This window comes from Ambystoma mexicanum, chromosome 2p, assembly GCF_040938575.1.
Source record: "Ambystoma mexicanum isolate Mex_15411 chromosome 2p, UKY_AmexF1_1, whole genome shotgun sequence".
Classification (NCBI taxonomy): Eukaryota; Metazoa; Chordata; class Amphibia; order Caudata; family Ambystomatidae; genus Ambystoma; species Ambystoma mexicanum.
This window is the reverse complement of record NC_090923.1, coordinates 429,460,228-429,482,868: the sequence shown is the minus strand read 5'-3', so window position 1 is coordinate 429,482,868 and position 22,641 is coordinate 429,460,228. Positions and strand designations below refer to the sequence as shown.

General features: G+C 43.1%; 1 protein-coding gene across 1 annotated transcript in view; it reads right to left on the bottom strand.

Moving 5' to 3' along the window:
- Positions 1-22,641, bottom strand: part of LOC138566466 (monocarboxylate transporter 2-like) — a 136,153-nt gene that overhangs the window by 4,002 nt on the left and 109,510 nt on the right. The window contains exon 4 of the mRNA XM_069643787.1: positions 18,177-19,046. Within this exon, the coding sequence (XP_069499888.1) occupies positions 18,177-19,046 (870 nt within the window). The remainder of the gene's footprint in view (positions 1-18,176; positions 19,047-22,641) is intronic.

Below are 22,641 nucleotides of genomic sequence, written 5' to 3'. Positions count from 1 at the left end.
AAAGCCCATACTGTTCAAAAGGTCTGCGCATGTGCAGAGCAGGGATGCTACAGCTGGGGAGGTAAATTCAATTAACATCCAATTGTCATTAGGTATTGGTGCACTTCTTAACAGAATCCACACTCACACCAGAAGAGGAAAATAAACAAAATATAACAAGCTTCGAAAAAATTTGTATAAATGCCACTCAATAATAATCAAACCTCTAGGCAATGGTGGAAATGTGCTCATCATGTAATGTGACTCAAGAAAAGAAGACTATCAAAGAAAAAGAGCGGCAACTGAAGGACCAGACATCCTTCACTATAACTGGAAACTCCCACACAGAGTGTACATGCTATACTTAATACTGATGATCTCATCAGAAGACAATAGGGATGTACCTTACAGTTACTCATCCAACGCTGCCAGTACAATATATATTAGTACCAAAAATATACAAAAAGGTACTCTTTCATCCCAGTACCTCATAATCCATAAAATCAGATTTTTAACTAAGACAATTTCAGAATATGTGAAATCAGTTTTGGCACCCACATTAGAAAACCCACTTACTTACATCGGGAATATGACTGCCATTATAGAAAAATTAGACAATAAAACAAAAATTGAGTGTAACAATATATACTTGCTAAAATTGCTATGGTAACTTTGGGAACATACAAACATCATATTGCAATAAGAGCGACTAAACAAATAACAGAAAGGTATACCAACCACGATGAAATGCTTATTAAAATCTACACTTGAAAATAAACACTTTCAATTCAATCAGCAATAAACAAGTTGCGGCTAAGGGGCAAAGTTTACCTCAGTGTACGTAAATTATTGGCATAATGAGAAGCATAATAAACTCTTATGCAATACAACATGAAAGACGCAATCATATACAGACACCAAATAAATATCATTTGGAAAAGCTCACCTACAAAAATGGAAGATTGTGTATGGAACTTGAACGACTTCAATGTCAAATTGACCCTCCATTTGGATAGATTGCAAATACATTTTTTGGCATTTAAATGTATGTGGAAAAAAAACAAAATAAAGACCAAGCTCTGTACATGGGAAGCAGCTACCAACTCTATATTACATACAGAAGGTGCTCACCATAGGTGATTCATTTGAAATAAACTGTATGAAGAAATGATTACTAGAAGAAGCAACTGTGTGGAGGATGAGGAAATACAGCAGCACAATTTTTTAAATACAGACAAGAACTACAACAAACTAAGGAAAAAGTGTAAAATAAAACAGAGAAAAACTACTGGTTAAATAGTAGACAGATGCTGCTGATCCTTCTAGGATGATTAGTGCATATAGTAATGTCAGTCAAACCAAGTTCATTTGGAATATAACAATTCCAACAAACTTACAGAGCATACAATCATCTCATAAACAGCATGAATACTAACAATTTCATCAGTTATAAAAACAATAGGCGTGTGTACATAAAATAATAAAATAACCTCATTGTACCTCGATATTAAAACATATGTTAAATCTAATCTTAACACAGAATGTCTTATAAAATAGTAAATCATTAGTCATCAAAACAGATATATCTAATGATGTGATGACTAGCATTTGTATAAACGGGACAAAAGAAGATAAAATGAATTAACTAATCTACGTCCATTTCGCAGTGGTCCTATTTAAACGTACCATATTGACCCTTGCACGAGTAATGATCTTTTTGTTCAGCCTTGGCCAAACAAGGCAGCCCGGAAGCTGACTCTGCAAGAAGTATGTAATTTCTTACAAATTGCTTTTTCTAATTTGAGCTTAAGCTTAATTTGAGTGTAGCAAGACTCTTATCAGCCAGTGCTGATGGGTATGTTGGCAAAGAGAGGATTACAGTTTATTGTGTAAAGAGATTTTCTTACAAATGCTAACCATGGTTTCTTCAAATATTTTGTTTGCTGCCCTACAATGATCAGATGATTTCTCTGGTCAGCACTGCTTTCTCAGTAGCCCAAATTCTTAGCCAGAGTTTAACTGGTTGGAATCCCATCCGATTCTTCTTTTGTTCCCTTCTTTTGTTCCTGGAGGGTACCATGTTAGCCAGCGGGGTCACAGTTCCTACCGTCGGATTTCTGATCCACCCCAATGTTAAAAATACAGCACAGCTGTCAGTGACTAGGTAAGTTCCTACAATGTACTCCTTGAGAGATTTTCAAAACCTTAACGATATGCATATGTAATCTATAGTTGATTTCCCGGACGTACTCTTAAATGTGAATTTCCCAGGGACATCGTTCTCATATGGCCATTAATTGTCCTCAAATCCCACTCATTTAAACAGCTGTAAAGTGTTAGACCATAAGAACAAGTGCGAGGAGCAATCATACACGGAAGGGGAATTCCAAACACGACATCCTCCATGTCATCCAAGGGATATTCAGGGGGTCTGTTACCTATGTTTAGGTTAAAGTGCCCCCTAAAATAAGAGGAGGGTTTTTGATTTCTGACTGTCAATATATAATGTGGAGGGTCAGAAGGAGAAGACAGACTAGAAGTTGCCATTTTCAAGCTGCTTTTATTCAAGTAATAGGAAAATGCCTAACGTTCCCTAATCAGTGGGTTTCCCTACTTAACGCAACTAGCTAAGGTGCTTGTTACCAGTTTGTGAAGTCCAAAAGAAAAGTCTGTCCTCAGTCCAAAACTAAACTATGCTGACCCTACCACTAACACAAAACAACAGTCCAGGAGAACAACTCTTTTCTCCTCGGGCGGATTTCCCAGCCTTGCTTATTGTGAGTCTAACTGAAGTCCAGGGGAATTAATCGCTTCTGCTAGATCAGCTTTCTCAGCTCAGTTCCTTTTTAATAACAAATCCTCAGATAGTTCTTAGCTATCTTTTGCACAATTTGTTCCGTTCATAAAGGGGATTTTCCCAGTCCTCAGGTTTCACCTTCCCGATGTTGAAAAATCCCTTTGATCAAAGTTCCTTGTCTTGGTTTTTTATTCTCTTTGTCTTTCTTAGACGTAGATAAAAGTCTATTCCTCTGGTTGACCCTCTCTCTCTTGGTAACTCACTTTCTCACTAAGGTAATGATGGTAACCCCAGTATTGGTTCCCCCCCTCTTGGTTATTAGCCTTCTCACTTGGACGAGTTCCATTAACCCAATGGTGATTCTTGCTCTTATGATTATCGACCTTCTCACTGGGACAAGTATGCTTATTATTTATTTATTGTGTTTAGTTAATTTAAAAACTTTTCAAAATTGATAATTTCTATACATTTCCAGAAGGCGATAAAGTGTGATGTGCGTACAACAAGAATCAGTATATAAACAGAAACTCCAAAATTCAAATGATTTGTTTGAATGATAATGATGTACCAACTTTCCTACAACACACATTAAAAACTACTAATTTTGCCACATTCTGTGAAAACGTGTCTCACTGTTTCTGGCTTATCAACCCACTTGCATATTCGACAAAATCTGTGTTCAACACTGATTTGCAGCTGTGCTCCTTGCATTGCCCTTAACGATAGCTGATTAGTTCTTAATTGCAAAATCAGTCTTCGAACTGCACGATCAGAACACTGGAGCAAATATAGCAGAATTATTTTATAATGATGTACTACGGTGGAGACATGTGGAAAGGTCTTTAGTTTAGACAGGTGTAAATAATTGTTACACCAATCCCACTTTTCTAGCCTTCTTCTTAAGGCTTCTTTCAACACTACATAGCTTTTACCCAGAGTAAAATCAGGTATCCAGTTTATCTGCTTGTACATGTCAATGTTTAGCTGTTCATAGTTTTTTCCTCTTACAACTTTCTCAGTACTAAATTGTGCTCCCATCTTTGCCAGTAATGGGGCACTTCGGAGAGACTATGGATTTGATACACAACTTGCCTCGTCTTAACAACGCCATTCCTCTCAATGAGATAAGCCCAAACTCAAAATGCAGGTACTCCATTGGGGTGGACGAAGACCTCTTATGTTAGCTCTGCTCCCTTTTCGGGCATGCTCTGGCGTGCTTACAACCAAGTGGTAAAACAAAATTCTGTGGGCTGAAACTAATAAAAACTAAACAGAGAGGAGGTAACAAAGAATTCCATCTCAGAAAACAAGATGCCAGACTAATCAACAGGACAAAAGGAACAGTCATTGGTTTCAACAAGGATCATTAAATGGGATTCCTTATCGTATTTATTTAGACTTTTGGCTTTCTGGACAGATGCACACACAAATTCAAAACAGATTTTTCCAAGTTATTATAAGCTGCGTGTGGGCATGGCAAGCATTGGTTGTGTAAGAGCATGCTGGGAAGAATGGCCATTTTTATAACATTGAACTTTGCATAGGTTCTGAAACCTAGGCGGGTCCACCTCTTTATGTTTTCTTTGATATTCTCAGGACATTTGTGTTGCGTTCTCACTAAAGTTCCATTGTAGAAGGCTTCGAGGAAAGCAGATAACATCACCAAAGCCCTTGATTCTAACAACTTCCAGGGGGTATTACCATAACACATTGTAGATGGATTTTTCTGTGTCAATACTTAGCAGGAGATGATGTTGTTGATGAGTTAAGTATTGTGAACAATGTCCAGCACTTTTCTTATGTTGTTGGTGTCTTCGTGTGAATTCATCAAGGTAGTCTGGTCTTCGTGATTGATCTCAGAGGGTTATCTCTGCCAGTAATTCCATCAGAAATCTTGGTATGTTTTAAACAGATTTTAAAATCAATGAAATTGGCACACTTGGGTATCTCTTCAAAGGTATAGAAGCCGAATTATGGCTTCACATTTACATGGAGCTGGACAAGCTTGGTCTTGGATGCCCAGGTTGTGGATCCAATGATGGAGTGGGACCATCTCTCATCAGCCATTAGGTCAACAAAGCCTGAAGCTTTTCAGTGTTGCAATAGAAGAAATTGATTTCTACACTTCTCACAATGAAGGGAGCTTATCCAAGAGGAGTATGCTAGTTCAACTTATTTTGGGGATTAGAGGGTTATCCTGAAAATCTGTGTCTATAACTGGATTATACAGGGAACATGTGAGCCGTTTTTTTAATTTTATTTGAAATTGAATCTGAAAAAGGCATCACTGAGTTCTTGCGTTGACTAGAGCTCCACTTAAACATTTCAAATAATAACTGATCTACTTGCCATTTATCTCAGCAAGTGGGGTAGGAGATTGCCAGCCTTGTCCTTCCCAGTACATTGCTCCCCCCCCTATCAGTGCAGAATATGATTTTCTAGTATACCGACTATTCAGGGCATATTTCCTTCTGTAAATTCTCAGTTTTAGCACTTGGATCATTCCTGAGCTCAGAGCTACTTTCTGAATGATTGTTGGTTCAGACTCCAAGGCAGATATTTCTTGTTTAAAGACACGTACCACCAGAATTTTCTTTGACAAATAGTTCCCTTAGATATGCATAGAAGAATTCCCACACAAACACAAACAGGAGCACTGGGCCGCTCTGAATGTAGACCTCCAGGAAGGCATCTAATTCCTCCCTTATGTGGACTACAAAGGAGGTGTCACTCAGTAGTTGGGGGGTCATGGTGTCTTTGTCTAAAGGGAACATCTGTTCTGGTCATGTCAAGGGAGCAACTGATTTGAATGGGGTCGGAGATCGGATATTGATGTTTGCTAAGCGAAGTGAGATTGTAGATTTCCAATATGCTAGGGGGAAATCAATTCTTGAAAATATACTATGATACAGTGAGTAAAGAATACATTCATGGGAGATAGGGCTCGGGATTCTACATATAGAGGTAGGACTATGTGTCTACAACATTTTGTGCAGTGTCGTTTGAGTTTTATTAGGCTGACTTTGGTCCATTCACTTATCTAGATGAGGGACAATGGGTCATACTAAAGTCACCACCAACCACTACATTGTCACCCTGGAAATCTGTTAGAATTGTCTCTATCTCTAGCTGGGTAGATGTGGAATTGGAGTTAGGCAGGTATAGATTGAATACGGTGATATCTACTTTCTCAACCTTTTATCTTGGAATTATCTATCTTCCTTGGCTGTTACACTCCTTGTCTTCAGACCCTTCATAAAATAAATCGACTGGGACATATCGCAGCTTTGACATTCTACCCTGACCCAATCTTTTTACAGTTTGTCAGCTTCTAAAGGGGTTGCGTGTCTCTTATGGGAGGGAGAGGTCTCCTCGTCCCCATTTTAGGATGTCTAGAGCCTTTAACTATTTTCCAGGCTTCTTACGCCGTTTGAGGTACCATGAGATTACTTTTATCAGTGACGACATTGTGAGCCTCTTAAATGTGTCGTTCAGCAGAGCTTTCCTAACCATGGGTGAAAGTCACAGTGGGATGATTTGGAAAGATATCCCTGTGGAATAGCAAAATAGTCCCTATGAATATCAATAGTCATATGACCGGTCTAGGTATACCTATTGTTAGGGAACCAAGTTTTGGGATGTGGCAGGCAAACGTCTAAGCCCCTCTTCCCCCCCAGACACCCAAGATCTAGAAGTAGTAAACATTTATTTGCCTCAGTTGTGAGGCCATTGAAGTGGGCCCTATAGTCACCCCCAACACTCTAACACAGCATGGTGAGAAGCTATATGGACAGCCGGTCTTCAAGCCCCACTGTCTAAGTGGGCACATTAAGGCATAAATTAGTTTTCACAAATTGATTAGCAGTTTGCTAATTAAAAGGTACTTGATTAGCAAACACACCCATTTGCTTAGCAATTTTGTACTGATAATTTTTAAATGTCACCAGACAGTATTTGTACCCGAGACATAAAATGAACAACAATACTGCACTTTTGTGTACCACTGAAGACATAAGTGGGATGAGTGTACACGTAAAGGTAAGCTGCATGAATGGACACAGATAAATAGATATGAGAAAAACAGCTCTGAAAACAGTTTTCAGTGCAACGCTCTGTGCCTCTGGGTGCATTCAGTGTTGCAGAGGGTAGTGTCCTGTATATTGTATGCTTGACCCATCATTTGCTGTGTCAGGAAGAAGTTCAGAAGTTTCATACGTTCACAATGTTAAAGGAAAGTCATAGCCTGAGACTAAGTACTTTGTATGGCCATCGTCAATTTTAAGTGGACAAGATGGCCCTTGCCCGTCATGGATATACACTATTTTCAATATCGCTAAATACCACTTTCTGTGGAGGGCAGGGACTAAAGGTCCTAAAGCGAAGAATTAAAGCTGTTCACACCCATGAAAACGGTATTTATCGCTATTAGCACTCAAGCCCCATCTGTGATGCTGATAGTTTTTTTGTTAGTTTGTAAAGGGATAAATAGTTTGTTAGTTTGTAAGGGAACCATGGTTTGCGCAATGCATGCTTCCCTTAAAAAGAAATTACACGGGTCCATGATTGGAAATAACTATTTCCAGGACCTGGGTGTGGGTCAGGAGGTGCACAAGTGAGAAGGCAGAGACGGTGGAGGTCGAGGTGTAGCACTCCAATGAAACTTGTCCTGTGGCACCGCCTAGAAGGACCGGGAGAAGGCTGGGCAGAGGCGCAGCAGGCAGGCATGCAATGCAGACGGCTACTGGCAAATTCCGCTTTCTTCCTGACCTCCCTCGCAGGTGGTAATATATAATGCAATCGTAAAGCAAAGAGAACTCTGGAGGCGAACTACAGTGCATGGTATTGCAGTATATGTGTAGATGTACAGACTAGATGGAACCATTGAGTACTAATTTTGGATAAACATCTAGTTATCGTTGTATATTCATTGTGTAAGCGGAAAGAAAGTAAAACTAAGCAGAGTGGATGGCTTAACAGGCAAAGAACTGGGCAAACTAGTTGGAATATTGCATTTTGCAGCCATCGCATTTTCGATATAGCTGTATAAAGGAACAGGCTGATCAAATAGAAGTTTCTGATCAGATCATGAGTTGTGCACCTTTTGCACAGATGCATGCAACCAGCAGGTCACAGAACTAGGTTTGCCATCAAAACTCTTTGGCCTTGGGATCATGTAAATATTCAAAAGTGTTCACCAGTCAATGTTCTCGTAACCACTCAAAAGCAATATTCCCCTTAGGCATGGTAACATGTGGGAGAACCTTTTAGGGGAGGACTCCCCCTCTGGGGACAAGGACGATCAACTGGGGTACAAACCCTGAATGTCGTCACTGTCCAACATTCCCTAACCCTCCCCAATGTTCACAGCCACTACATTGAAGACAAACCTATGTATTACTGTGACCTAGAACATACCACCAAAAGTACAGACCGAGGAAGAACACAGGAGACATAATGATGATTGACTGTATTCATGCTGGTGGCCCCGTGGAGGCAGGAAGATCCAATCAACAGAGTTAAAGGACTCTTCTAAACCGCATGGGAGACACCGGATACAAAGTGTAAAGAGCAACAAAGGGCAATCAGAGAAGCCTGGCAAGGAGTCAAGAGCTGCCGTGAGAGGACACAGGTGCAGGCAATCACCAGTATGGGAGAATGTAATCCTGCTGGCGGGCCAGCAGGAGAGGGACGTGAAGAACGCTGGTGAGCAGCTGTGTGAACTCTCGGTTGGGTCTGTCGGTGCTGACCCAAGCTCACACCAAGGGAAGGAAGAAAGCGGAGCTCTGCAGGGAGACAGTACATTGTGGATCCTGATATGGAGAGAAGCTTGAAGAGCCGACAAAGCTGATCCCAGTCTCAGGAAGCTGCAGTGATGTACCTAGAGCCGCAAGGAGGTAAGGTGAGGTACAGGAGACACAGAGGGCATGCACGAGCAGGCGGGAAAGACCCTCAAGCAGTTTTCAGTCAGCCCAGAGGGAATGGAGCAGTTATTGGGACTAGACAGTGCCAGTCATCTGTCGAGCACCATCTTCGTGTCACTGGTAGACCGAAACCCACTGACCACTACCACAAATCAGAGAAGGGTCTGGGACCCAAGGGCACATACTGAAGGCATCAGAGGACCTCTTTCTCGTCACAGTGGGCAAGAGAAAACCACTACCTACCAGAGAAGGGTCTGGGACCCCAACAAGACTTGGGACTTTGCTAACAATAGATCGAGTGGCAAGGTCAGGAGATTCTCATGATTCCAGGCCTAGACTACCTACCCCCACCCCCATTAGAGTATTTGGGAAATAGTATAGAGAGTCACATCACAAATAAAATAGATCCACTCCGCAATCAGAACACGCTAACTCCTCCTTTTACTTGCCCCATCTCTCATAACCAAACTCCCAGAAATTGGGAAAGATCCCCTTTCGAAACCTTGAGCCCCGACGACTGAGAGCGAAGGGGAGACACCAAAAATAATTGAAAACTAATCCCTGAAAATTGATCTAAATCCCATAGAGATCTTGATCGAACACCTAGAAAATCACCAAATTGAGACAGATCTAAGACACCAAGAGGGATTCGATAGAATCTGTCTCCAACAACAATGACCCATCCTTCCACATGGCGTACTACAGCCCTACCGGGAAGGCAAAGATCTAGAAGTTTCTTCCTCAACTTTGAAAGATTGGCCCAACAATTTCAATGGAAAGTGGACGGGATGGTGTGCTATCTAGCACCCCTGTTAAAGGGAGAGTTACAGGCCTCTTATCAAAACACTAATCCCCGAGGAACAACTTATTAGATCAGGTTGGGCAGATGGAGAATGTGTACCGTCAAAAGTTCAGGGAAATAGTTAAACCCATATGAGTCTCCAGTGGAGTTGGGAGCTTGCATCCAAAATACATTACCTCTTTGGTTAGGAAAAAGAAAGTAATACAAGCTCTCTCTTTAGAACTATTAGTTAATAGTCACTCACCATCATTACAGAGGGCAGTATTACAAATAAACCCTCTTTTTTCGCAGTGGTAGACCCTGCCCAAACTCATGCCAAAGTGGCTAAACACATATGGGTCTTGCGCAGAAGTGATGAAGGGAAACAGGAACTAAAATCTGTTCCCCAGCAAAGATCACAGGGTAATGAATAAAGAGGCTCCATTTGGAAAATATAAAACCGTAGAAAAAGGTGGTGTGGGGGACAGCAGACGGCGGAAAGAAGATGATAAATACATGCCGATTAGGGACAAAATAAGAACTAGCCCATTAGAAATAAAAACAATTAAAAAAAAAAAAATCACATGATCCCTGTAATAGCTTGTTTTTCATGTGGGGGGGAAATGGCATATGGCCAGAACTGTCCCAAAAATCAGAAAGAAGAGACCATGGAGGTAGGGTGGATGATTGGTCAGGAATATGAATGTATTCCTGAAGATGAAGAGGAGATGGAAACAACAAGTAATTACTACTGTACCTCGGAGTCTTTTAAAACACACGAACCAGTCAGGGTGAGTGGAAATCCCACCTACGCCCTAATTGATTCAGGAAGCAAACAAACTTATTAGACCAGACTTGGGACAAATCTGTGGATGCCATCCATTCCTTCCTGGGGGGGGGGGGGGGGGGGGAGACCATTCCATGGGGCCAGGGCAGTGCACCAGGGGGAGGATCACATGAGAGAGGAAGCCCCTTATGGGATTAGGGACAGTCATTGCCAGAGAACGCTGTATTCCTCCGCTTTATTAAACACTCCCTCCTTCCCCAAGCCAAAATCTCCTTCCTTGTTCCCCAATCAGTGCCAATGGGCCTCATGACGAGTTTGGAGGCAGCCATGCCCTTAATAAGTGCATGGCTGCCTCCAAACTCAGGCCAGGGTTCCCTGAATGGGGAAATACCGGGCCATTCTGACCTTGGAGGGCCCGGTATTTCCCCATTCAGGGAACCCAGACCATCCCCATTTGAGCCCCCATAGGGCTCAATGGGAATGGGGAGCATGCTAACAATGGGCCCATTAATGACGGGCCCGTTGTTAGCATGCTGGCCCCCTTGCGGGACCGGCTAAGGACGTCTGGTGCAACCAGACGTCAAGAGCGGGTCCCGCAAGGGGACCTCGTAATAGGGCGGTATGGGGTTAACGGCTCAGGTGCCTTACCGGCACCGTTTACCCGTTACTGCCCACCTCGTAATGAGGCCCAATGTCTTCTATTGTGAGATCAACCAACCCAGCATGTTAGACCTGACTAGCGGCCCTGAAAATACCAACAGTTTCTCATGTAACTCCAAACAAATACTGTGAAGAAGATGACCAGGAGTATGAAGATCACTCCAGAGAACCGGAGTGAACAGTCTAGTCTCTCACTGCATCCGATGATCGGGAAATACAAAATAGCAGAGGGAAACGAACATGGAGAGAGCCATCTTCTGACGAGGAAACCTGGAAGAGACCGACCCGGCCAACAGAGGACCGCAGCAGGAGACGCAGTGAATGTGAGTGCAAAGGTAGTGCATGGACAAGAGCTACTTTGCATGCTGTCCGAGAAAACATTTGGGTGCCCGAAGACCGGCCAGCGTCAGAAAGTGAAGACCCATCCCGAGAAGGGAGAAGAAACTGGCAGAGCGACTGCCACTGCGAAGAAAAACCTGATGCAAAGTGACTGGCTGGGACACCGCCAACCGCAGAGAATGCCCGAAAGCTGATGGAGCCTCAGAGGTAAGCACAGCTGCTCAGAAGACACAAACTACTGAAACCGGTACTGTAAGTGATTTCAATCCGGCACTTCACCTAAGTCAGTGCCTAGCGTGTAATGCATAACTGAAATCCTTATTTAATTATTTGTGTCTACAAGTTCTTTTATTCTGAACGATGTACCACTTATATCACGTCCCTCTCTTGGAACCCCCCGGTCATACTGAACCAGGCTGGTTTATATATATATATATATATATATATATATATATATATATATTCACAATATAATCACTATTTTTAATGGGGATACAATAATCACCAATGGGGTGATGTCACACTAAGCAATCTCTTTAATCACCAGGAGTAATATTGAGCAAAAACAATGCAACACAGAAATAATACTTTTGTGGGTTTATTCAATCAAATGGCAATGTGGTTACTCTTTCCCCTCTGCACACCCCTAAACCCCCCCAATATGCAATGTAGAGAGATAGGAGGAGAGGGAACAGATTTCAGGAATGCAGAATTCAAGCAAATATATCAATCCCAATTTCCCCTCAGCAAACACAAGAGAGAAACAGAACTGATTGGCAAACTGTCAAAAAGGTTTTAAAAGTTGACTTTGAATGGAATAGGAAAAACACTAAAAATGGGCTAAATCACAGAAATTGTTGAAATACTAATGGGAGCCACTTTATCTGGTTGCAGACAAATACTAGCAATGATTTGACACCAATAAGCAATGTGCAAACTGAGATTTGAGGTCGGGTGCAATGAAAAGCTTTTTTACACGTTACAGATTTTGCCCAAATGAAAATTCGCGGCAAAATCGGATTTGAGATATGGTTATCGGATTTGAGATATGGTTTTTGGAAGGCTTAGGATGTTAGCTACAAGCAGACACTTAAAGTGTGTTACTAGCATGAAAATAGAAGAAGTTATGGACGTTTTCGTGGAGGTCGATCAGGGGTTCTGGTCAGAAATTCTAGGATTCTACTGGTCACACCGGACTGGACAGCAAGACGCTCTGGTCTGCAATCAGCAAGGCACTCTGGTCACCGCACGGTAGGACTGGGCTGGATCTGCAATGGCTCTCGTTCACAGCTATCTAGTCACAGCACGGCTCTACTGGGTTGGGTCTTTAGATTCTGGCAATAATCGTTAGCAGGAAAGCAGTACAGCACAGCCAGGCTGTTCTTTGGTTCCCCTTAGATGTCTGGGGTAAATTCTGGTTTCTGGAATTTTCAAGGCCTAGCTGAGAATGGTTCGGCTATGGAAATGGGCCTTCCTGCTTGCCAAGTTTCTGGAGTCTGGAGCAGGGACGATGTCAAATTCTCTTGCAAAGTGCTCTGCCAGCAATCAGTTGTGGGTGAATCTCTGTCTTTCTAAGTCCTCAGCTGTCTCTATATATGCATTTGATAAAGGGGTGTGTATGCTGAATTATCCTAAGCGCACCCCTTGGCTGGCTATAGGCTAGAATCTCCCCTCTCCCTTGATTGGAGGAGAACACAGGGTGTCACCATGATGATGTGGTTTTATGAGTCAGAGAATCCTCCCCTTGGCTTTTGAACATGAACTCTACTTTTAGCATAATACATATTTACAATTTTACAAACTTTATAACAATAACATATCTAGATCACATATTTCGTGGAGCAAATGCTCTTCCAAGCCCCGTCGCGGTAGGATCTTGGGTCTGGATTTGACAGAATTTCGTGCTTTTTGTCTGGGACACAATATCTAGTTTGTCCAAAAATGGTACACGTGCACATTGTATATGGGCATAAGCGTGTGAAGTTTCATGCTTCCTCTTCAAATGTGCAGCAAAATTTCAGGTTCAGAAGTCCGGGGTTTATATATTTTTTACAATTGTCCACAGTAAATTATTCGTTTTTTTAGAAATCTGCTTTTTATCCATTGTGAATCAACAAAAGTTGTCTGTCCCCGCCTCCTTTATCTTCCTGGCAGGTCTGAAGCAATCCACCCCCTTCCTTCTGGGAGAGGCCATTTTTGACACTTCACAATCTGCATATCCTTTCAGCCAGAGACAGTCCATTGTGCCCTTCCCAGAGCAGCCCAAGTGCCCCTCCCCTCTTAATCAACACATAAATGTGAATTCCTGGTCTGGAGAGCAGAAGGGGGTGCATTGCCGGGTGGGGGAAGTTGTTTTTAGTTTTATGAGTCAGGCTTACTTTAAATGTCATTTTTGTTACATTTTTCTTTGTTTCAAATAAACTTGCAATTTAAAAACAAACATCCAGAACACTGATTCCAGACTCTAAACCATGAAGTTTAAATAGTGACAACCTTTATTACTCTTGATAAGAGTTCACTTAGATTTTAGACATTAGATCTTAATGATACAAGTTTACAGTCTTAATGCAGGCTTTTGAAAACAGCATTCAGGCAGCCGCTGGTACTGCGCCCAGATTTTTACAGCTTTCACAGGCAGGCAAACTGGCTGTGGATGTTTTTGTGACCAATTGTTACGCTCACCTGGTATCCACAGGGACGCCACGCAGCCGGGTTACTCGCCGATATGCTTCTCAGGTTTGCCCTGATGTGGTCTGCGAGGAAGGTTCTGCCTTGTGGTAGAATTAGGCGTGCTCTCCGTCCTGCCTTCTTTTCAGGGGCGCGTTGTCTTTCATGGGCGAGTGCGGTCCAGTTACTTCACTTACGCTGGCCCGTTTGATATTGTTCAGGTAGGTCTTATTGCTGTTGTTTAGTTTTGTTGCTATCCTGCATGGCTTTCTTTGTTTAAAATGTCTCTTTTCTCCCTTAGGTATACAGAGCTTCAGCGCGGCGAACTGGCTTGGTTGAGCCCCGCTGGTAAATTCTGGTGCATTAAGAGTGCTATAATGCGGTAAGTAAGCGCTATGCGCAGCGCTGTGAAGTCTTGCCTTTGCTAACCTGTGTTTTCCTTCCTTGTAGGTCGCGGTGTTCTTCAGCGCGAGTGGAATGTCCAGAGTGGTGCCAGCCGAGAGGCGACCAGCCAGGTAAGCCTTTTGAGCAGTTCGTAATTTGTAAATGTCTCTACTGCTTTCTTTAATGTTGCCTCTATCTTCCTCTTTCAGGTCGTTCTGTCCGGGAGGCGTGCAGATTTGAGGAAGCTGTTCTCAGTAGCTGCGAGTGTTTAAAGATGAAGATGCAGGTAATATGCTACTGCTAATGATGTTCCTTTTGTCTCCTTGCAGGTTCTGCTTCTCCGAGGTTCGAGGGAATAGCTGGACACGGTGAGCGTCACGTTGCAAGCTGCAAAGTAACGCGAAGCGTGTTGTCTTGCTCGGGTGTGGTTTAAATAGCCCCAACAAAATAGTCCAGGTAAAGTAGTCCCTAGGCTACCACACCCAAAACACTAGCCCGCGTAGCTTGGTTCTTAGGAACCAAGCTATGTGGATGCCTCCATGTTGGCTGACAATACAATAAAGTAGTTCCCAAGCACATTGTTTTTCATGGTGTATGAGCCTGGCGCCATAGGCGCCAGGACTGGCCCCATGAGGGCTTTTGAAGAGGATGCCAGGTTCTAGAGGCCCGAGTCCTGACTCCACCTGGCCAATGGGTTTGCCAGGGGGGGGTTTGGGCGAGGGTCGTGACACCTATTCAGCTTTCCAGGATATTGCAATTCCACAATGCTTTCTTGACTCCAGTAAAATATGACACCCCGCAAGAAGATTGGATGTTTGCGGGTGTTTAGGACCAGCATTTCGTATTTTCAGCAACCAAGAAAAGATTTAACTGCAAGACTTTGGATTTCTTTCAACAAGCACTGCTCTTCATCTGTGCTCCATTTTTACATGTTGGGCAGCCTAATGACATGTTTCAGAAGTGCGGTCAACATTCCACCACTGACAACATACATGGTAGATTTGGCAGTCATCTTTTTGTGCTTGGTAGAGTACAATTTCCTTAGGTTGTGGCACGCATGGGGTTTTCACTGCCATTTTGATGATTCTGGTGCCACCAGCACACAGTGATGCCGCAGGGCAGAGCATAAGTGGGTTAATGCATCCCACAGTACGTGGGCAGACCGAGGTGCTGGAGGTCCGGGAGGAATCGAGTAACAAGCACAGAACATGAGATAAGAGGGCCTGGGACCCACACTCATATGAGAGCGAGAGAATAAGCGGGTCTGTGACCCTGAGAGAAACAGACAGTAAAGAAGGAGGCATATGCTTGGCAGGTAAGTGAACTAAGCTATTGCAACAGCACATTGAGAGTGTGCGACCTGCACCCATGAGAGCCAAAGAATAAGAGGGTCTGGGATCCTGGAAGAAACAGAGAACGTCCACAAGAAAACATATGCTTGGCAGAAGAGTAAAGCATTCTAATGTGACCACACATTGCGAGTCTGGGACCCGCATCCACATGAGGATAAGATGGTCTGGGACCCTGAAAGCAAGAACTTCTATGCTTGGCAGGAGAGAACACCAAGCTGCTGTAACACAGAACTGCGAGTCTGGGGCTCTCACCCACATAGAAATATACAAGTACAGTGAAGTTCATAAAAGAAAATACAGGGTCTGGCACCCAAGGAGATAAAGAAAGGAAAAGTAGAGCCAGAAGGAATCCAGGGGAAAGGAGCCAACCCCTAATCCTTAGAGTTAAACTTTGTTGAGCATTTGTTTTGTAGTTTTGTTCAGCTGAGACACGAGGAACTTTTCTGTCATTACCACTTTACTTTGGAACAGAATACTCTTGCACATATGATGGAGGTTATTAGTGTTAGGGTCAGAGGTAGGTCTTTGCGACACGACATTAACAGACTCTTTGACATCCTGATATTTTCCTGGTTTTCTTTGAGGCAGGGAACCCCTTCTTAGCATTAGGGACACTGAGGCCTTTTTCCCAAACCGTTTTTTGCATCAATAAAAGTTTAAAACCAAAACTATGCCACACTTGTGTCCGAGCTTTGCTTCTGCACCCTTAAAGAATTAAAAAAAAAAAAAAGTGCAAGGTACAAAGAAATCGATTTGCATATTGCAATAGGTGCATACTGTGGATGTGACCGCCCACAAATTGCACAAGTACAGAGATTGCCAAGTAATCCCATACGTGCATGTGCCTGCCGCATGTTGCACATGCAAATGAGCACAACTACTAAAAAATAAAAGCAAATCATCAGTGGCAAGTCCGTGAACTGTAAAAGACGATACAAATCGGTTTTAACATTCTTCCCTGAAAGTGACTCAGTAAATGAACCACTTTCAGGGAAGAATGTATTCTGTGCATTTGTGTATTTGTGTATTTGCCCAGGTCCCAAGTACCTTGACTTTTTTGTGTGAATAAAGTTACTCCATTTGCGTGTGCAGGTTATGTCCTTCCTTTGAATTGCCCAAATATTGAACACCCCCTTTACACCGACTTTGCATAAGGCTAATCAACCCATCCTACCCATTAGGTTGCAGGTACTTTTTGGATGCAACTTTTGTTGATCAAGCACAGTTTACAGCAACAATGTGTGTACATTTTTCCAACTACAGATGCATTGGCAACTGAAAAAATGATGTGTGAATGTGACTTGCAGCACTAAAAAAAAAAATCTAATAAAAAATGCTGCATTTACTCTATATTTACTTAAATAATGTAGGTGTCTTTATAAGAGCGTTAACATGGAATTACCCGGCATTCTTTAGAGGGAATGTAGAACCCAATAGAAAAGAATATCAAAGGATTGGGGTGATGATGCGTTATGAATTGGGCCTAATTTCATTAAGTGCCCAACATAATTGGCGCTTATGCGCATTATTGCGTAAATGTTTGCTTTCAACACAGGACAATTCTGCCTTGTCGGCTATCTCTAGTTACATACTAAACTCAGCAGAAAGGTTCCCGAAACAGTGGTCCTCAAATGTTCTCTCTATTATGGTAAAGGCCGATATTTCATTGAGCCTTTTATTAGATCATCCAGAGAGAGCAAAGAAGAAAGTCCACATGATGGACTGGATTGAGACCCGAGTAAAGTGTTTAACCTATAGAGATTTTGATCCTGCGATATTTGGACCTAAAGCTTATAAAGACATTGCCTCGTATTTGTGCTTGTCGCCTTCTTCTGCCATTAGATCTGATATCCTGAGGCTGCGGTTTAACATCTGGCCTACTAGGGAAGTCAAAGTAAGAAGGAGACAAATTACATCAGACTTCAATTGGTGCAGGTTTTGTCAAAACACAATAATTGTTGAAACCTTGCAACATTTATTATTGGAGTGCACAGCCCCTAAACTTTTGAGTTTAAGAAATATTCACTTTGCTAAATATTTTGTGTATTTTTCACAAATAGACCCAAGTAATAGATGGGTCGCTCTGGCTGCAACTGAATGTATGGGTATAAGGATTGCTACTATCAATTTTTTTAAATCTCTAAACCTGGAATGATTGATATACATCATGTTAAGCCAACACTTTTAAATTGTGAAAACTTGATTTGGAAGATGGTTGTAATTGTAAACGCTTGTTTTATTGATTTAATGTTTTTACTTATGAAAGAATGGATTTTTGTAACATGTATAAAATTGAAAAAGTTGTTGTAATACAACTATATTCAAAAAAAAAAAAAAAAAAAAATATCAAAGGATTCAGGTTAAGCAGCATTTTCATTCAAGGTGTCATTTACAAGCTCTCATTTGAAGGTATTTTCAGGTGGCCGCAAGCCCATACGTACGGAATTTAAGACACCTTACATCTAAACAGAAGACAATTACAAAGCGCCTTTCTGAGCGATACACTCACCTCCTACTGGCGGTCCAAGCAGAATAGGGCAGCACTCGACAATCGTCACAAGCCCAATGGCACTTGCAAATCGTTGTGGTCCAACCAGATCCACTAATGTCTCGAATAACATTGCGCAAACCATCCCAAAAGCCAGGCCATAGAAGACAGAGTAAACGATTAAACCTGTGTAGTCTGCGGCAAATGGGCACATCAGATGGCAAAAGCCATTAAAGGCAATAGAAAAGCTGAAAAAATATTGGATTCTTGGTCTCACCCATTTACTGTTTGCAATGAGGCCAGTGCTGGGTCTGGCAATCATATCCACTATTGCAAGCACGGAAAGCAGGAAAGCGGACGAATACTCATCAATGCCAAGATGTTTGGCATAGGGTGCCAAAAAAACGATGGGGGCAAAAAACCCAAAAAACATGATCACATTGCCAAAGAGGTAAATAAGGAATCCTCTATGCTTGAAGAGCGATAAATCCAGAAACTTGCTAAAATGTTCGCAGCAGCCTTGCTTCTTTTTGCTTTCATTGGTTGTCAGCAGGCTTGCTCTTTGGAGGTTGTCTTTTTCTCCCTTCGTGATGTGCTCTTCTTCCGATGAAGCAATTTTCTTGAGTTTCTCATTTTCAGGATGGCCTCCTACTGGGCCAATAGGCCTGAAGAGTGCTCCAGCCACGCAGCAGTTTAACAAGACGGCTCCCAGGATGAAAAAACTGCCCCTCCAGCCAAATGCATCAAACAGAAACTGGTTGAAAGGAGCGAGCGTGCAGAGCAAAACTGGGCTCCCAGCCATGGCAATACCATTTGCAATTGGTCTCCTTTTAGAAAAGTATTTGCCAATGACTATGACTGATGGCTGAAGGTTCAGAGCAAGTCCAAATCCTGCAACACAAAAAGGCAAGTCAATTTCAGAAATGTCTAATAAATAGAAACAAGGATTGGATTAGTCAATAGTCATATCCCCTAGATATATCCCCACACGTTCTGAGATCCTATTCTAAGCGCACCCTCGAACATCCCATTTATTCATTCATATATCTGGTAAATCCTATGTGCTGACAGCATATGCTGAATGTAGCCTCAGATGCCTGTCTAATACTGCTATAAGCGTAGCATAGCCTGGAATAGTCCTTTTTATGGCATAGCCCCTGATGTCCAGGTACTGTTAAAATATACCTAGAGCAAGTGCATCCAAAAATGATCCAATAATACCATCATCCTCCTGGTACGTAATATGTTGTTCATAATTAAGCTTATTATGGATTGGATGCTTCTCATTAACTAATAAAACAATTATTGATAAACTCGTTCCAAAACCATGAGCATTGCACGTTGCGCCATATTTACTAACAATTAGCAGATCATGTCACACTTCACGTTCAATGCTGCATCAAAGATAGCGGTAGTTCATACCATTGCAGGTCAACTCAAGTTCCGATTTACCTAGCTAGCCATATAGCAAGTCAGAGCGATAGGGAACCCATCATTGCAAGACAAAAGAAAATCAAAAAATGCGGCAACAGGAAAACAGGAAGCAGGCCTTCTCCTGCCATGTGCTTTCTCTTTGTATTGAAACACCACCATAGATCTGCTCGTCTCAAACGCTCTTAAGAGTGCTGGAAGGAACCGAGGACCTTATGGAACAAACAAATCCTCAGCCAGCACACAAACCCAGCAACACTCCACTCGTTATCTATGGAGCCCAACCACCCAATGATGTGTACATTTCAAATTGCAACCTACTTGCCACTCAGGTTACTGGCCCCCTCATTAAGAGTTCATTACAGTGCAAAAAATTGCTCTAATGATGTTGAATCTTTATTAAAAAAAAAATAATCATTAACGTGCCCAACACAAAAGTGGTACCAACATTTTCAACTGCCCGAACACGCAACCAAACGCAACACAGGAAAACACTGACTGTTCCCCTTTCAGAAAATCAACAATGGTGCACGTTTACACAGGGAGGGAGTCATCTACCACTATCCATACACCTTTTGTGCCTGCTCCATCCAAAAGGTGTCGCTTGAGCCACAAACTAAAAATACTTTTTTGTATAACCAATAAAGCAATTAATATTATTTTTAATTCTTTCCATCATGCATTTTAAATATACTGCAAATAAATGTTTGTAATAAAATGGTCAATTATATTATGTAATTTAAAAGGAAAAAATTATGAATTGAAACAAGAATTACGAAATTATAAATGAGGACAAGTTAGCATGAGGGCTCCATCACCACCTCCACCCCATTGCTCGTGGGTCATGCGCGTTGAAATAGGAGGTCGCAGCAACAATGCAATCATTAAAGCAGTAGTATCAGTTCCACTTTTCACTGCCTTTTCTTAGTTGAAAAATTGCACTTTTTGTGAAGTTCCTAGGGAGTGAGCATTTCCATGCAAAACTTAAATACATTTGCATGAGCTGGGATGCACTACATGCACATTTCGAATTACACGTTTTTGCTCCTGAATCAACATAAATGACGAGGCAGATATAATTGCCTGCACAGGACTGTCAGCAAGCCTTTAATTAATTCGCACAAAGCGGGTAGCATGCATGACAACAAGCCCTGATATACTCATGCCTGTGGTGTATCGAACCTGAGGAGATTACCTTAACGAAGCACGACCTTAAGGGACCAGGTGGCAGGAGGGAGGAAGATGAGGGGCTACTAGAGCCAGGGCAGAATCATGTAGAGGAAAATAAAGAAATGTACTAATCATCCATGGGGTTGTGTCGTTTCTGGGCCTTGGCCCAAGCTGTTCCACAGAGCTGCGCTCTGTCCGATGCATCCTATGTGGCCCACCAACAGAATGCCACAACAACTGGTGATGAGGAAAATGCATCCACATGTGCCCACATAATCCCGAGGGCGTCCTGCCATCTTCAATATACCAATAGAAGTAACAGGCACTCCGCCCTTTGTTTCACCAATCCCGGCACCCTGAACAGTTTCCGCTGATCCCGGGCGTCCAGTTTCTGCTCATCCTGCGTCCTAAAATATAGGAAAGGGGTACCCCGCCCCTCTTACGATCTCGGCATCCTGGAATACAAATAAGGGGACACACTTCCCTTCCAGTGATCCCAGCGTCCTGTGAAGCTTTCAGCCGATCCTGGCACGATAGAAGTGTACACTGCAGTCCGCCGTTCCACCAATCCAGGCAAAGAAGTAACAGCAAGTAAGAGTGAGATCACATGCCTCCCACCACTAGAGCAGGGGCCCTGATGGCGGCACATGGACACTCCCTCCGGCACTTCAACGGCCATCCGCCATGTGACACACACTCACCAACATTTGCATTACGGGTGGAAGAACACAAGACACCGCCTTACAACGTGGGGAGGAGCAGAGACATTTAGCATTCCTCAACTGATCGGGCAGTAGGTAAGGGATACCCACCTGCTCGCTGGTCCATGCCAGCAAAATGGAGGTTCAGGCTGCAAAGATCCAAAGCCTCTGAAAAGCCACCACCCGCTCGCTGGTCCACGCTACAAAAAGGGGGTTAGAGGCTGCAAAGATCCAGAGCCTCCAAAAGCCATCACTGACAGTTCGTTGTGACACAAGCAGGATGCAAGAGCCCCCACCACTCATACTCCACGACCAACACCACCATCTGCCCACTCCACAATCTAGCGCTCCTCCACACACCCGCAAACACAGCGGCAAGGAGCCATCCGCCTAGGGCGGAGGGGCCTGCTACTGCCCACCACAGAGCACATACAGAGGGACCCCAACCAGAGCTCTGTAGAAACAAGGCACGCGTGTCTACCCAATGGCACGATCCTTCAAATGCAACTAATGTCTACCAGTGAGGAGCCCTCAAAAGAGGACTCCAGTGCTTCAGCAGCCCAACATTGTGCCCTTCCGTCCAGCAGCCCAGCAACACAGCAGGACAGCGACCCAGGCGCTATATGTGTACGCTATATGTGTAACGCTCACCTGACTCCCACGGAGGCGCTGGCCTGGTTCGCGCTGCTGTGACCTCTTCTAAGGTGATGCGCAGGGTTCGGAAGACGGACTGGACCGGGCCCCCAAATCTGGCTTGTCTGGCTCGCAGAAGTATCCTTCTGTAGGCGAAAATAGGGGATTAACTGTCTGCGGGGTAATGCAATCGGCCTCCCACTTTCCCCTCTCACCCTCCTCGAAACCCTTCTGTGATTCCTCGTAGCGTCTCACCTTAGGGTCTGGAAGGACGAGCTCTCCATCCTGCTTCTGATGCAGGGGTGCGTTGGTATCCAGTTACTTCACTGGATTTTTCGGATTGGTGAGAACCAAACTTGCTTGGCTTCCAGGTAAGTTTTTTGATAAGAGGTTCCCCTTGTGTCCATGCATTAATGTACTAATGCTAGTGTCTTTTTTCCCCATAGGGGCAGGGGTACGGAATGCCGGGGAACAGGCACCGACCCGAGATGAGAGGTGAAATCCTTGTAGAAATCAGGTAAGTCTTTAATGAGCGTTTTTTGGTAATGTCT